This window comes from Xiphophorus couchianus, chromosome 24, assembly GCF_001444195.1.
Source record: "Xiphophorus couchianus chromosome 24, X_couchianus-1.0, whole genome shotgun sequence".
In the NCBI taxonomy this organism is placed as follows: domain Eukaryota; kingdom Metazoa; phylum Chordata; class Actinopteri; order Cyprinodontiformes; family Poeciliidae; genus Xiphophorus; species Xiphophorus couchianus.
The window spans coordinates 13,980,768-13,994,032 of NC_040251.1; the positions used below are offsets into that span (position 1 = coordinate 13,980,768).

At 42.3% G+C, this 13,265-nt stretch overlaps 1 protein-coding gene across 1 annotated transcript; it reads right to left on the reverse strand.

Annotated features, from left to right (window-relative positions):
- Window positions 1-2,324: 2,324 nt before the first annotated feature.
- On the reverse strand, window positions 2,325-12,862 carry slitrk5 (SLIT and NTRK like family member 5). Its single transcript, XM_028011189.1, has 2 exons — window positions 11,905-12,862; window positions 2,325-10,575 (listed from the first exon to the last, which is right to left on the reverse strand). The coding sequence occupies exon 2, from the start codon at window positions 10,514-10,516 to the stop codon at window positions 7,892-7,894; it is 2,625 nt and encodes an 874-aa protein (XP_027866990.1). The 5' UTR covers window positions 10,517-10,575; window positions 11,905-12,862; the 3' UTR covers window positions 2,325-7,891.
- Between the last annotated feature and the right edge of the window lie 403 nt (window positions 12,863-13,265).

Genomic DNA, 13,265 nt, shown 5'->3' on the forward strand with positions numbered 1-13,265 from the left:
ACTGCTACAAAATCCAGAAATTTGTAGAAAATATATGTTCATTTTGTTACCACCACCATTTTTTTGGAAATTTCTGGACTCAGAGTACAAATAAATCTCAATATAAATATTTCCCGACCTTACACTTTCATTGTACTCAACTCACACAGGCAAAACAAAGCAAAAACGCCTAATAAAGTCAGTGAAACCTGCATATATCATGCCTCAGCAGCTACTGTTCAGTATTGAAATCACTGACACATACAAGGCAGGGCAGGACGGGGCACGCGTCCAAGCAAATACAAGCATACAGTAGAAGCGCCGAGCCTGGATGGGCTCTACTTAAATGACTTGACAGTCTAAAGGAAGCCATACATCAACCTGTTGTTTTTTTGGCCAGGCGTCACCGGGGCTCGGCTGGGGAGTCAGTAATGCTATGGTTGCCATTTATCAAACGACAGGGTTACTGCGGCTCCGGATCAGCGGGTGCAGCCGCCATAAACAAACAAACAAAACGGGGGAGGCCTGATGAATACAGGCCCGCCGCCCAACGGGAACTTAAAGACAGGGCAGGCTAAGTGGGGAGGAAGCAGCGGGGAGGCTGGGGAAGTGGGTTGGAGGACGGAAGTAAAACAGTGACAAAAAAAACAAAACAAAGAACTAAATTAAATATGAAACATTTTGCCTCACAGAACAACAACAACAAAAATCCAGCTATTTCATCAAAAAAATTCTCATATTCCCATGAACATCGATTCGCAAATATGTAACAAATTGGAAATAGTCTATTGACTATTGAAATGATAATTATTCCGGGATAATTGGCTCGATTTTGCATGAAGGATTTCCATCCCTATGTTAACTTCATCATCCACCATTTAGGGTGAACTGGGAGGTGAAGGTTAAGGCAGGATTGCAGGAAGTCCATTACTTCCATCTGCATTGATTTATCAAACGGGGATTCGGCTCCATAGGAGCACCATCTGCTTTAAGTCACATAGCGTACGCACTAATTGCAGAGTTTTGTTTACCATCATATAAAGGTGAGTAGAGTGTGTACGTTGTATGGATTTTGATCACAGTATAGCTGAATTTCCATAGCTATGCAAACTAAAGCTGGGGTGATTACTTTACATGATTTTAATGAATACAAGAACAGTCTAAGGTGTTTAAAATCACTGCAATAATAGTAAATGTACAAAATGTAGTTCTGAAACAGAAAGAGCATACAATTTATTAAAACATACTAATCAGAGATTGATTTTTTTTTAAAGTGTACATATCTGTTTCTAAAGAAATCCTTCAACATACATCAAATGAAAAAGCTGGAAGCACCTCCTTTTTATATGAATAATGTTTCAACATGTAGCACATAAGTAGTGGCAGTTATCAAAAAAGAGTTGTCCTCTTTAGATTTGTTAAAAATACATTGATTTACTTACTGAAATGATTTAATGTATTTAAATATGCGGTTAATACAGTAAAAATAGAATTATGTGGACGTTATAACAATGTGTTGGAGTACCGTATTTTCTGGAGCTGCAGGGGAATTTTAATTACAGTGGACCCCTTTTTATTCATAAGGGTCAATTGTAGCTGTCTATTTTAAAAGTTCAAACACCAAATGTATGTCAATATGCATAAATCTCCACTGTGAAAACACAACCCAGAAGCTAACATCTACAGTCTTACTTTAAACAGTCTTTCACTGTTTAAATGAGTGCCAAAGAAAATGGAGCTCATGGATTGGCTACTTTGTAAATGCCAGCCAATAGCATCTCACTTAACAATGCACCAAGCATTGTTAGCTTCTCAAGCTATATTTACTGTGGAATATATGAGACATACTCTAAGAAAAGAAATATATCTCTGCAAAATGAGCTACTTTTTAGTAACACTTTTTTGTAAAGTATTGCAATACAGTGGATGCCTCCCTATTTGCGGGTTAACATTTGGCAGGTTTTCTGTGGAATGCAAATCCAAATTATTCATCTATTTACTTTTTTTTTCTCAGCTTGACTAAAATATTTGAAATAAATGCATCTTGAAAAGCTAAAACACCAAGGTGCAGTGATCCTTCACATGCTATTGGCTAGTATTTGCAAAGCAGCCAATCCACAGTGGCGTTTATTGTCCTTGGCCCTGATTGGCTGTAAAGCAGAAAAAAAGCAAGCGTGTATGTTAGCTTGCTTTCCACTGTTAGCATTATCCATTAAGGTCTATTTGGTGTTTGAATCGCTAATTCTCCCGTCCAATCACAACAAAGGCAACAAATATATTCGCCATTGATTGTAGCTGGCACATTTTTTTCAGTATTGCATAACAAATTAAAGAAACCTTCAATGTATTGACAGCAGCAAGTGGCTTTTTAATTGGCAGATGACACATTTGACTTTAAGATGCAATGGCTAATCATTCAAAAATTAAAATCTGAGTAGAACATACAAGTGTTATAGTACCATTTAATTCAGAAGTGTTAAACATTCCTGATGGAAAAATTTAGAGCCTTTTAAAAAAAAAAATACAAATTTAAAATCCACTCTTTATTCTACATGTCCTGGAAAAAAAAAACACTTAAATCTAAAGTGCTTTTTATCTATGTAAGAATATGCCTGAATTTACTGTGACCAAGTCCTTGAGAGTTCCTATGGATGTTAAGAGCTTTACCATGGCATTTTATGAGAAAATGCCTTATCCATAATGCATTTTTGGGCCATAAAGCTGCCCAGTGTACCCTCATAATGATTCCCACTTTGGATTTAAGATCACAGGAACAAACAAAGCCCAGAAGCTTGGGGGTAACAATGAAAGAGAAGGCACAAGGAGGAAGGAAAACTGATCGGTAATTATGGCAACGTGAGGTAGAAGAGGAGGCGTTGGCAGCGACGGGGGGTGGGTAGAAATCGGTTGAGTGCTGATGAACATTTGAGCATTTCTACATGCCTGAAGGAATTCCATTAACCACTCTGATTAAAGTAATCATTGGAGCCATCGGTGCCTGTCAGATGCCATCCCTGCCCTCTCAATTACCCAGATCTCCTTGAACTCAATTGCTCACATCATCATGGAGACCGGGTGCCGAGAAGGAAAGCGAGGCGGGCTCGGAGGAATGTGGCGGCATCGGCGGGGGAGAAAGGAGGAAGGGGCCGCGGTCGATGAAACGTCACTCGAGCATATGCAAAATGTCCACCCTGCATGTCTCGCAGTACGCCCGGGGTAGATGCATTATTAGTGTAATTATCATTTACGTATGATTGCAGCGTCTTACTGCAAACTGAAAAGCAGCATAAGAAGGAAAAAAATAGAAACGTGAACAATTAAGTCAACACCCAACGTAAAGTAAATTGCCAACTTTTGAATTGGGAATAACTGACAGCAAGATATAAATAATATAAACAACATGTGGGCATTCAAAGACCAAAAAATACATAAAAAACAATCATGTTAAGGGTTAAGACAGGAAAAATATCCAAAACCTTCATAATATCAGTGTTGCTTTGCATGTTACAGTGACAGATTTAACTTGCAAATCCTTAGCCATTTTTATGCCCCCACTTTATTCGTATTACTTTTTACATAAAAATGATCAGAAAGTAGATGCACTTGAAAACGAAAACGGATTAGCTTATTTTTCCTTTTTGGTAGCTAAGGGCTACATAATAAATAGACTTGTGAGCAATTCAACTGGTAGAAACCCAGGAGAAACAGAATTCATTTATATTCCTTCTAATCAACTTAATATTGAGCACATCTTAAATCACAACAATATGGATGAAAAAATTCAAGAGGTTAGCAAAAAAACCCACAATTCTATTTCAGTTACTGTTAATTTAAATTAAACTAATACTCTATGCATACTACAAGATTACTTAAAGATATGTGAACTATATATAATCCTAAGAGTTGCTGAAACGAGGTTGTAAAGAGGGGTCCTTGAGCGTAATTTTGCCCTTGGGCCTTGTAGCTGGCTAACGCGTACCTGCACATGTGTGGCATCAAGCTGATTTTATTTACCATAAACATCCAATTCTGCCAACGCAATCTGAGAATTCATGAAACTGGAATGGGAGCAAAAACTCCTCCAGAAAAAGCTTTTTCTTTTTTTCTTCTTAATCAGCTTTTTTTTTTTTTTTTTTTGAGAACAGTGTTCGAAAATAATTGCCGGGCAAGTTCAACTCCACGCACTGAAAATAGCAGAAGTGATGAGCCAACACTTGGTGCAGCTTGGACAGGTTTCATGCGCCGTGCCACTCTGCTTCCGCATTGATTAACTCTCAAATGGTGTGAAAGCAGAGAGCGTACGAGAACACCGGCTGCCCATCACCCGTCTCTCTCCCTGGCTCTGCCTTTCTGATGAGCTCTTTCTGCGAGGAGGGAGGCTTCCTCTGACGGCGGCGCTCTACACCTGTATCGCACACCGCCGGCCTTGCGTCAGATTGCACGCGATGAGTTTCAGTCAGAAATGATCAGGGATGCCGGTCAGCGTGAGGCAACACCATCTGGGATGTTTCACCTCGCCGCCTCCTCTCTGGTCTCGCCGCAGAAGTTCAAAGATTTTCTGATCAATTTTGGTTTTAAATTGATTTAGCGTGCAATTTCGACAAATGCGAGTATATTACGCTGGGACTGTAAGCTGGGTCAAGGCGGCAATTAACCAAACAGTCTGGGTTGGATGGATGTTCATACTCACACACACAGTAATGGCAAACCTATTTCAGAAAAAGGGAGGCAGGGGGGGGACAATGATTCATTGATTTCATCAATGTGTTCGAACATTTTGTCATCTGAGGACGAGAAAGGAAAAAAAAAAAAAGGTAATTCCAGGATATGAAAATGAAACCCCATGCAGCCATCTGCGCCACATTTTAAACATTTGTCACCATGCTGCTCAGGTGCAAAGTGTTTAGCAATATAAGTATCACAAAAAATAAATATAATTCCATGTCGGGAACTGTGAGCATCCCACAGGCCACCAATGCTGGGCGAGTGCACGCACTCCTTGGCCATGATTCACATCTCCCTGCAACATGTATGACACATCCACAGTTACACTCGGTTCCAGGACTCCTCATCTCCCAAATGGTTGCCTTCTGCTCTCATTCCGAGCTTCTCTGAAAGCAATGAGGACCCAGAGCGTTACATTTTTTTTCTTTTTAATAAGGCAAGGCAGCAGGCACCACGATGGACTTGGTAGTGGGAAAGAGAAGGAAAAAAAAAAACGTAAACAGTTATATAACAGCTCTTTGCACGCGGAGAAGGTTTAATTATAAATTCATTTAATTCCAAATAATTCCCCGCGAGTTGAGAATTAGTCGGCAGGCTTCCGCTCCGCAAAGATGTCGTCTGTCTCTGCTGAGGGAGCGCTTGGATTCCTAAATGGTGACGCTCGCTGCACACTGAAAATGGTGGCACAGGGGCAGCCTCTTGCCTTTTTATGGACCCTGCTTTGCGTTTTCAAGTAGTGAAGTGGCCAAGCACAAACTGAGACAACAACTTCAAACAGTACAAAAAGAAAATCTACCTTTAAGTTTTGATCTATATTTAAAAATGTCTTCATTTTACCCTCTCACATTTGAATCTGGATCCTTTTGAGCCCAGAGCCCTGTCTGTCACAAAGCATACACTACCACAAATCACTGAAAAAGTCAAACATGAAAACTGCAAACGTAACATTTACATATTTTTAATGTTTTAAGTTTTGCTCTTGATTGAATTTTTAATCGTTTTATACTTTTGCCTGGTTTTTGTGCCCAAATCACAACAGGGAAGCTATGTTTTGCACCGATTCCTACTCAAAAACAGTCAGCCAGTCTTTGCTACAGACAATAATAGTTAATTATTAGACTTATTTTGTTTTTGCTTTACTGTCTAAAGTTGTTGTTTTGATTTGTGCTTGTCATTTTGTACCATCACAATGTTGGTCAGAAGAAGTCGTCAGCCACAAAACCTTTCATGCCAACCAGTGCATCATTTTACACTTGCTTTAAACTTGATGCATGTCTTACCCACTTTAACAATTGATGATTTAAGGAAATTTTTTATGCTTTCATTCTCTACTGTTATGAGGACCACTCCACAATGTCCCCACCACTCTCTGTAAACATTAGCCACTTAAAAGCACATCATATATGGGCAATATGAGCAGTTAGGAGTCCATTCAACTAGCTAAAAATATTATTCATATGCAAAGAACAAAAATATTACATTTGGAATTTTGCATGTTAGCAAAACCAAGTTGAAATGTGATTCTATTACTATAATGAATGGTTATCTACCAATTGGGAGTTGTTGTTTTTGGTTGAATCAGTGGTCGTAATTTGATAATATTCGACAATCCCAAACAGATATCGAAAAATAGTGTTATATAAAACCACACTGAAATATACAAATAAAAAAATTTACATTTATAGCATTTTTATGACTACCCATGTAGTTCATTAAAAAAAAAAAAAACTATTACAAGCCTATTATGACTACCTTGAGTCTGTATGTCTTCATCACTGCCAAAGTTGATACCCACTGGCTTTGCAGGAGCCCTAAGTCACCTCCTATCATGTTTATATAAATGACCTCCTTGTCGCTTGGCAGGCAGTAATGTGGATATAGTTGTCATTGTATAATTGCAAAGGTTTAATTCTCATTGATTAAATCCCCATTGATTCCAGGCCTTTCTGAGACGCTAGCTTGGCCCTGTGAGTGAAGCACAGACTGTATCTTCAGTCGCCAGTTCTTAGCCAAGACATTGTCAGTTGATTTGCCAAATTAAAGGGGTACACGGCCAACCCAACTCTGATGTTCTTAGTAATGTCAACCAGAACACTTCAGTTTTCCTCATAAGAACAATGTATGAACCTGACATCTTGTTTTATTTGATGACAATAACATAGTTTGGTCAATATAGTGCAATAAGTGCAAAGCAATCAAAACAAAGGAACCAATAAGGGATAGAGAATCTGCCAATGCTCGTATAAAAATAGGTGTTACATTGATTAAAATATCAGTATTACACAACATAATGAATACTTCAAATATCATTTATGAATTTAGTTTTGATAACATATCTCTACATATTAAGAATGAATACTCATATTCATTTTTAATATAATAATCTCCTTTATGAGAGCTCAATGAAGGCAAACTCGCCTTCCAATTTCAAAAAGTGCAGAAAGCATACAAAGACACTATTTTTTGTTGTTTTTTTGTTTTGTTTTTTAAATCTTCAAATGACGCAGTCTGTTTTTGAACATTTGGGGGGGTGTGCCACTTTCAAAAAGAAAAAGCCACTGTTACAATGCAGAGCTACAGTAAATGAAACTACAAACATAAGCCTTTTTTTCCAGAGGATCATGGAATATGATGACACAGGTAATATTTGATGTAGAATCAAAGTTTGTTTTTTTTTCTTCTTTTTTTTAAAAGACATGGCAGATTATATCAATAAATACTTACTTACAGACTACAGCAGAAAATAGTCCTACACAGTTCCGATCATCTGCTGTACAAGTGTTTTTCTTTTTTTGTCCAAGAGGGATTTTATAAACGTTTTTTTTTTTCTTTTCTCTCCCTCTCTTCTGATTCACAATATACCTTTTTTTATGTATGGTTATATTCCTGAAAATGAAGTTGGATAGGATTTACCAGTACACTTACATTTTGTGTTATTCCATCTTCACCATAAAAAAATAAAATTTGCATCATCATCAGTGGAGTTTGTTCGTCTACCTGTCAGAAAGCTGTATCCGTTTTCGTGCTGTCGCGTCTCAGAAAGAATTGATTGTTCGGCACACCCCGTCCTAGCTCCTTCGCGTTTGCTCATGTGTTTCTGTGCCAAGGCACCCTTTAATAAACTGAGCCACTGTTTCAAGGAGGACCAGCAGACAAAGTGTTTCATTAACATTAGCAACCGCGTTGCTCAGAACTGACTGAAGGTGGTCTGTTTCTCAAGGACCTCGAGGTAATCAGGCTCAGACTGCAGTTTAGCTTTTAGCTCCAAATATTCATTTCTGTTGGGCTCCACATAAACAGTACTGGGTGCTGTGCCGTAGAGCACCGTTTCTCTTATCCTCTCCGGGTGCAAGAACTGCCGCCTGACATCGAAATTTGGGTTGTACGTGTACGACACAGGCCCAGTGTACTTGTACTCTAAATTGGCTGCTGGGATGGATGGGATGGACTGATGCGGGGACTGCTTATCGGGCTCCAGAATGCCCCTGAAAAAGTGGTCTGCATCCTGGATGGGGGAGGGGTTGTCACGTGGCTCGATGGTGCTGACGCTGTACGCGGGACTCCTCAACGTGCTACTATCCCTCTCCTCATCAGGGGTACTCCTGTATGTCACCTTGAGCTCGTGCAGGTCTCGGTAATCCTCCACCGTGTTTCCTTCCCGTGACCTGTAAATGGGATTTTTGCACATGTGGCCCATCGGGTGGGGAATGTACTCGTAAACGTGACCGGCGGGGGCTTTGACTTTAGGGCAGGAGCGATTGCTGTAGAGGCTGTATTGCAGGTTAAAGGAGCTAACGTCTGAATTGTTGGTGCTCGTGCGGTCACTCTGAGACTTTTTGCGCCTTTTCATCACCACAACGAAGAGCCCAGCCGCCACAAAAACAGACATGATGAAAACAAGCAAGAGGCTAAGGATGAGGACGGAGAGGGGTACTGTGCTGCTTGAGGGGCTGAACTTCTGAGGAGGGTTTGTTGTGACAACATGGTCGTCCATGGGCTCCTCCGTGGGGGGAGTTGGTGAGACGTATGAGTCAGTATAATCTGGGCACAGCTGCTCAGACTGGATGGAACGCAGATCCGCCCCCTTGTGGCGTATGGGCGTCTCGCACACAACCTCATTAACCACTGTGCCTGCACTGAGCTGCTCAAGCCATATCTTCATCCCCACTATGTCGCAAGAACAGTCCCAGGGGTTTTCAAACAGATCTATCTGCACAAGCAACTTGAGCTGATCTAAAACACCGCTCACAGGCAGGTTTTGGAATTGGTTGTTACGCAGATTAAGTCGAGACAGGGAGAGGCTGGAAAAGATGCCCATGGGTAAAGTTTTGAGGAGGTTGTTGTTGAGGAAAAGCAGCTGGAGATTAGGCAGGTAGCGAAAAGTGCCAGCCTCCACCTCCTTGATTTTGTTGTACTCTAAATAAAGGTACTGCAAGTTCTGCAAGCCAAAAAACATCTCCCCTGTAAGCCTGTCCATGAGATTACCATTTAAATACAGCCGACGGAGGTTGGTTAAATCCCCAAAAGCCCTGTCATGGATCACACTTATCCTGTTGTTTCCCAGGTGAAGCAAATCCAATCCAGTGGCATCGACAAAATCAGATCTTCGCACCACAGGGATGTAATTTCCAGTGAGATACATTTTTTTAGGGTTGTATGGCTTGGGTTTTAGATCAGAAATGCTTTCAATCTTTCTCTCTTGGCAGTTGACATTTAACCCAATTTCAGAAATCTGCAGATTACATGTGCAGGCAGTGGGGCAGTCCAAAGGCACAGGAGATTTGGTCTGAAAAGCAATGATGGGGCCATAGTTATACGGGTTACCGCCCGGTAACCGAGAAGTGGGCTTTAACCTAGTTCTGTTAAATTGCCGTGTGCCCTTGGTAGGCCTGGAGGAGGACCTAAAAACAGCTGATGAAGTGACAGAGGCCGTGACAGCAGAAGGTGTGGTCTGATAATATCCATTGGTGCTGCTGGGTGGTGCAGGCCTGACCGTGTCCTCTACGGGTCTCCGCGGGCACAGCTCTTGCTTGGACACCTCATCCAGGTCTCTGCCATGCAGCCTGAAAGGCGTCTCGCACACCACCTCCCCGACCAGAGCCGTGTAGGCTATGCTCTCCAGCCAAGCCTTGAGAGCAATGAGCTCACAGGAGCAGTTCCACGGATTTTCCTCCAGTTGTAATTCCACAACTTTGTCCATGTGCTCCAGGAGGCCTATGTAGGGGAACATTTTTAGTCGGTTCCCCCTCAGGTCCAAGTGCGTAAGGGGGACATTCCGGAATATATTCGAGGGGAGGGCAGAAAGTAAGTTATCATTCAAAATCATCACTGTCAGTTGGTGCAGTTTGCTCAAGGCATTGGGCTCTATAGTTCTAATGTCATTATAATCAATTTGTAGGTATTCCAAACTTTCCAGCCCTGTGAAAGTGTCGTCCCTCAGAAGGTCAATCTTGTTGTTATTCAGGTGCAACCTTTTTAATCCCTGGAGTCCGTTGAAGGCACCCGACTCGATCTCGGAGATATCATTGTTCCCCAAGTGCAGGATGGTTACCCCGGTGTAATTGATGAAATCATTGACTGACAGCTTCTTCAGGAGGTTCCCTGTCAGTAGGAGGTGGTACATCGGGAACTGAACCGGGCTGATCTCTGTCAGTCTGATGATCCCCCGGTTCTCGCAGCTCACCATCAGGATCCCCTCCTTCTCGTCGCACATGCACAGGCTCCGGCAGATCTCCCCATAATTGTCATACATCTCGACCAGCCTCAGAGATGATGCAATCAGAAGGATTATTTTTAGAATCCAGATATGCATTTTGTCCTGGGAGAGGATGCCCCGGCTCACTCGAGTGTGGTGCCAGTGTGAAGTGTCATCTAGGGAAGGGAAGGGGGTGGGTGGGGGTATAGAAGGGTGGGTAGAAGAAAATAGAAAAAAAAAGGAGGGGTTCTTTTTTATACTGCACAGGAAATGCATGAGACACGTGCAACATTCCTAAAACTGCATAGCTGCCTACTAAATGACCTGAGTCCCTGTGGGTATTCATGGCACACAGGCAAAAAACAAGTAGCCTTATTGAGGATTGTTCGGCGTGAAGATGTGCTGCAACTTCAGTGCGTAATAACTATAAACATGAAGGATAGGTGCGCAAGTTGTTGGATTGCTTAAATTAAAACCAATCCATCTTGGAAAATGGAAGTCTAGACTTCATCATTGGATTTCCAAACACCAACCTCCAATGGTGCCTCCAATGTACCTCACACAGGAATCTTCCATCGTTTTCTAATGAGGAATCCTCACTCAGCTCCCCTCCACTGCCCCCCCTGGCAAACTGTGGCCAAACTGTCTGGATTCTTTTCCCTTTCCAGGCTGGGAGCAAACAGCAACACCGGGACACGGGGATTTCATTTGAGAACAGTGTCATTTTTATCGACTCTTATTTGAAGGGCTGGGGGGGGGGGCTGAAAAGGAGACCAGAATGCGTATCTCTCTCTCTCTCTCTCGAAAGGAATTGATCGAGAAAAGGAAAGAAAAATAAAGCAGGCACTGCTCATCTTGGAGAGAGGAAAGGGAGAGAGAGAAAAAAAAATCCGGCCTAAGAAGGCGACAGAACCTCCTTTTTGCCTACAGGCAGAAATGATCGAGAGAAGTTGATCAAAGACGAAGACGGCATGAGGGGCTGTTGATCTCTGGTAAATAACCAGAAATGAGGCGGCAGTGCTTCTACTGCCATAGAGTGGGGGTGAGGGAAAAGAGGGGGTTACATATTGTTTTCCCCCCTTTTTTTTTTTCTTCGCGTGCACGCGCGCGCGTACATTTTAGACTATGTACACCGAATCTCCATCCAAATAGTCTTATTTAAGATATCTCCGGGCGCTGCAATCGATTCTTAAAGTCACGTCTAACGTAAACGTCTGTTGCAGAGGCGGGTGGAAAACGATAATGGGTGTTATCACTAACTTGGGAGGGATTTTTTTGTCAAGGTAAAGGGAAGCGGCGCGCACACCTTTTTTTTTTTTTCTTTTTTTTTTCTAAACTGTCTTGAATCGGATCAACTTCGCTAATGCAGTAAAGGGCAGAGAGAGGAGGGGGTGGGCAGACAGAGATTTCAGCACCACGGACAGATCCCCATAAAATATTTTTCCAACCTAACAGTAGATGATCCTCAGAAATCGAGCATAATGCGTGAATCATAGACATCTTACCGTGCCGATCCGTGTGAACGCCAAGGCATCCCGAAAATCACGGTCTTCTCTCCAACCTCAGTGGAAAACATTGATTTGTCTTTTTTTTTCTCTCTCTCGCCTTCTCCTATGGTGTCACCCGTCCTTCACTCGATCGCCAAAGCAGATATGACAACAAAAATTGGACGAAATAGAAAACAAAGGAAAATTAAATTTAAAAAAATTAATAATTAAAAAAACAAAACAAACAAAAACAAAAACAAAAAACCACAAGTCAAGTCTCCTCCGCGTTAGGCTCCATACAGCAGGCGCACGTTAAGAGTGCCGTCTGATCCGGGGAAAGAGGAAGAGGAGGAGGAGGAGGAGGAGGAGGGAGGGTAGATCTCATTCACGCCAGCGCGGCTTCCGAGTCCGTCCGGCCGAAATCAGCGGCGTCATCTCGGAAGAGCAGCCAGAACCAAAGTTCGGACATGGCTGAGAACAGAGCGCTGTAATCCCACATCTCAGAACATCACGCCGGGCTTGACGCATGCATTTTTTTCTTTTCTTTTTTTTTTTAAATTTTCTTAAAGAACGTGACTTTCCTCCAAGTGCGCACAGACCTGAAGCGGATGACAAATGCGCCTCTTTATTTTAGCTGCCAGAGCGTCCAAAGCGAGCGCAGATCAGCGAATATGCTCTACCAGCTTTCCCCCCGAATGCAAGAATCTCGATTATCTCTCTCTCTCTCTTTCTCTCTCTCTCTTCCTCTGCAGCTCTGCATCGGTCATGCGATATCCAGCCTTGCTGCTGTGCACAAGCTCAATCTTCCCACCAAAACCGTTCTCTCTCTCTCTCTTTTTTTTTTTTTTTTTTAACTAGTGGAACTTAAAATCAGGCTGGCGCAAAGCAAAGGCGGCGCACACGTTCTACGTCTGCGGAGAATATAGTCTAAGAAGTAGAACAAACACAATTGTTACGTGAAAACGTGTGCTGCCGCTCAATGAGGGAATGAAACGCAATTTAATAGTCTTAAAGGGTGTCTGGTAATGATAAGGAAGGTGGGTGAGGGGAGAAAACGGGAGCAGGTTCGTGGTGAGAGGGGGGGAGGAGGAGGAGGCTGGAAGAAGACCCGCAGAGGGCAGCACGATGATGAAAAAGGCATTCTTTGCAGCAGCAACAAGCGTCTGAGAGGCGCAGCTGTGCGCGTGAAGCTGTTTTATGCATCATGACTGATCCTCGTGCACTAAGAGAGCTCTTTATTTTATTTTATGTATTCTCTTTTGCCTCGCGGGGTACTCGTTTTTAGCTTCAATTGTGTACCGGAAACATCCCCTCTGACCTGTGTCACCTTAAGCTGACTCACGATTTAGTGAAAGTGACTCCCCTCCCTCTGGATGTTA

Coding starts and splice junctions, on each gene's coding strand:
- slitrk5 (XM_028011189.1), bottom strand. CDS start 10,516: ATGCATATCTGGATTCTAAAAATAATCCTTCTGATTGCATCATCTCTG.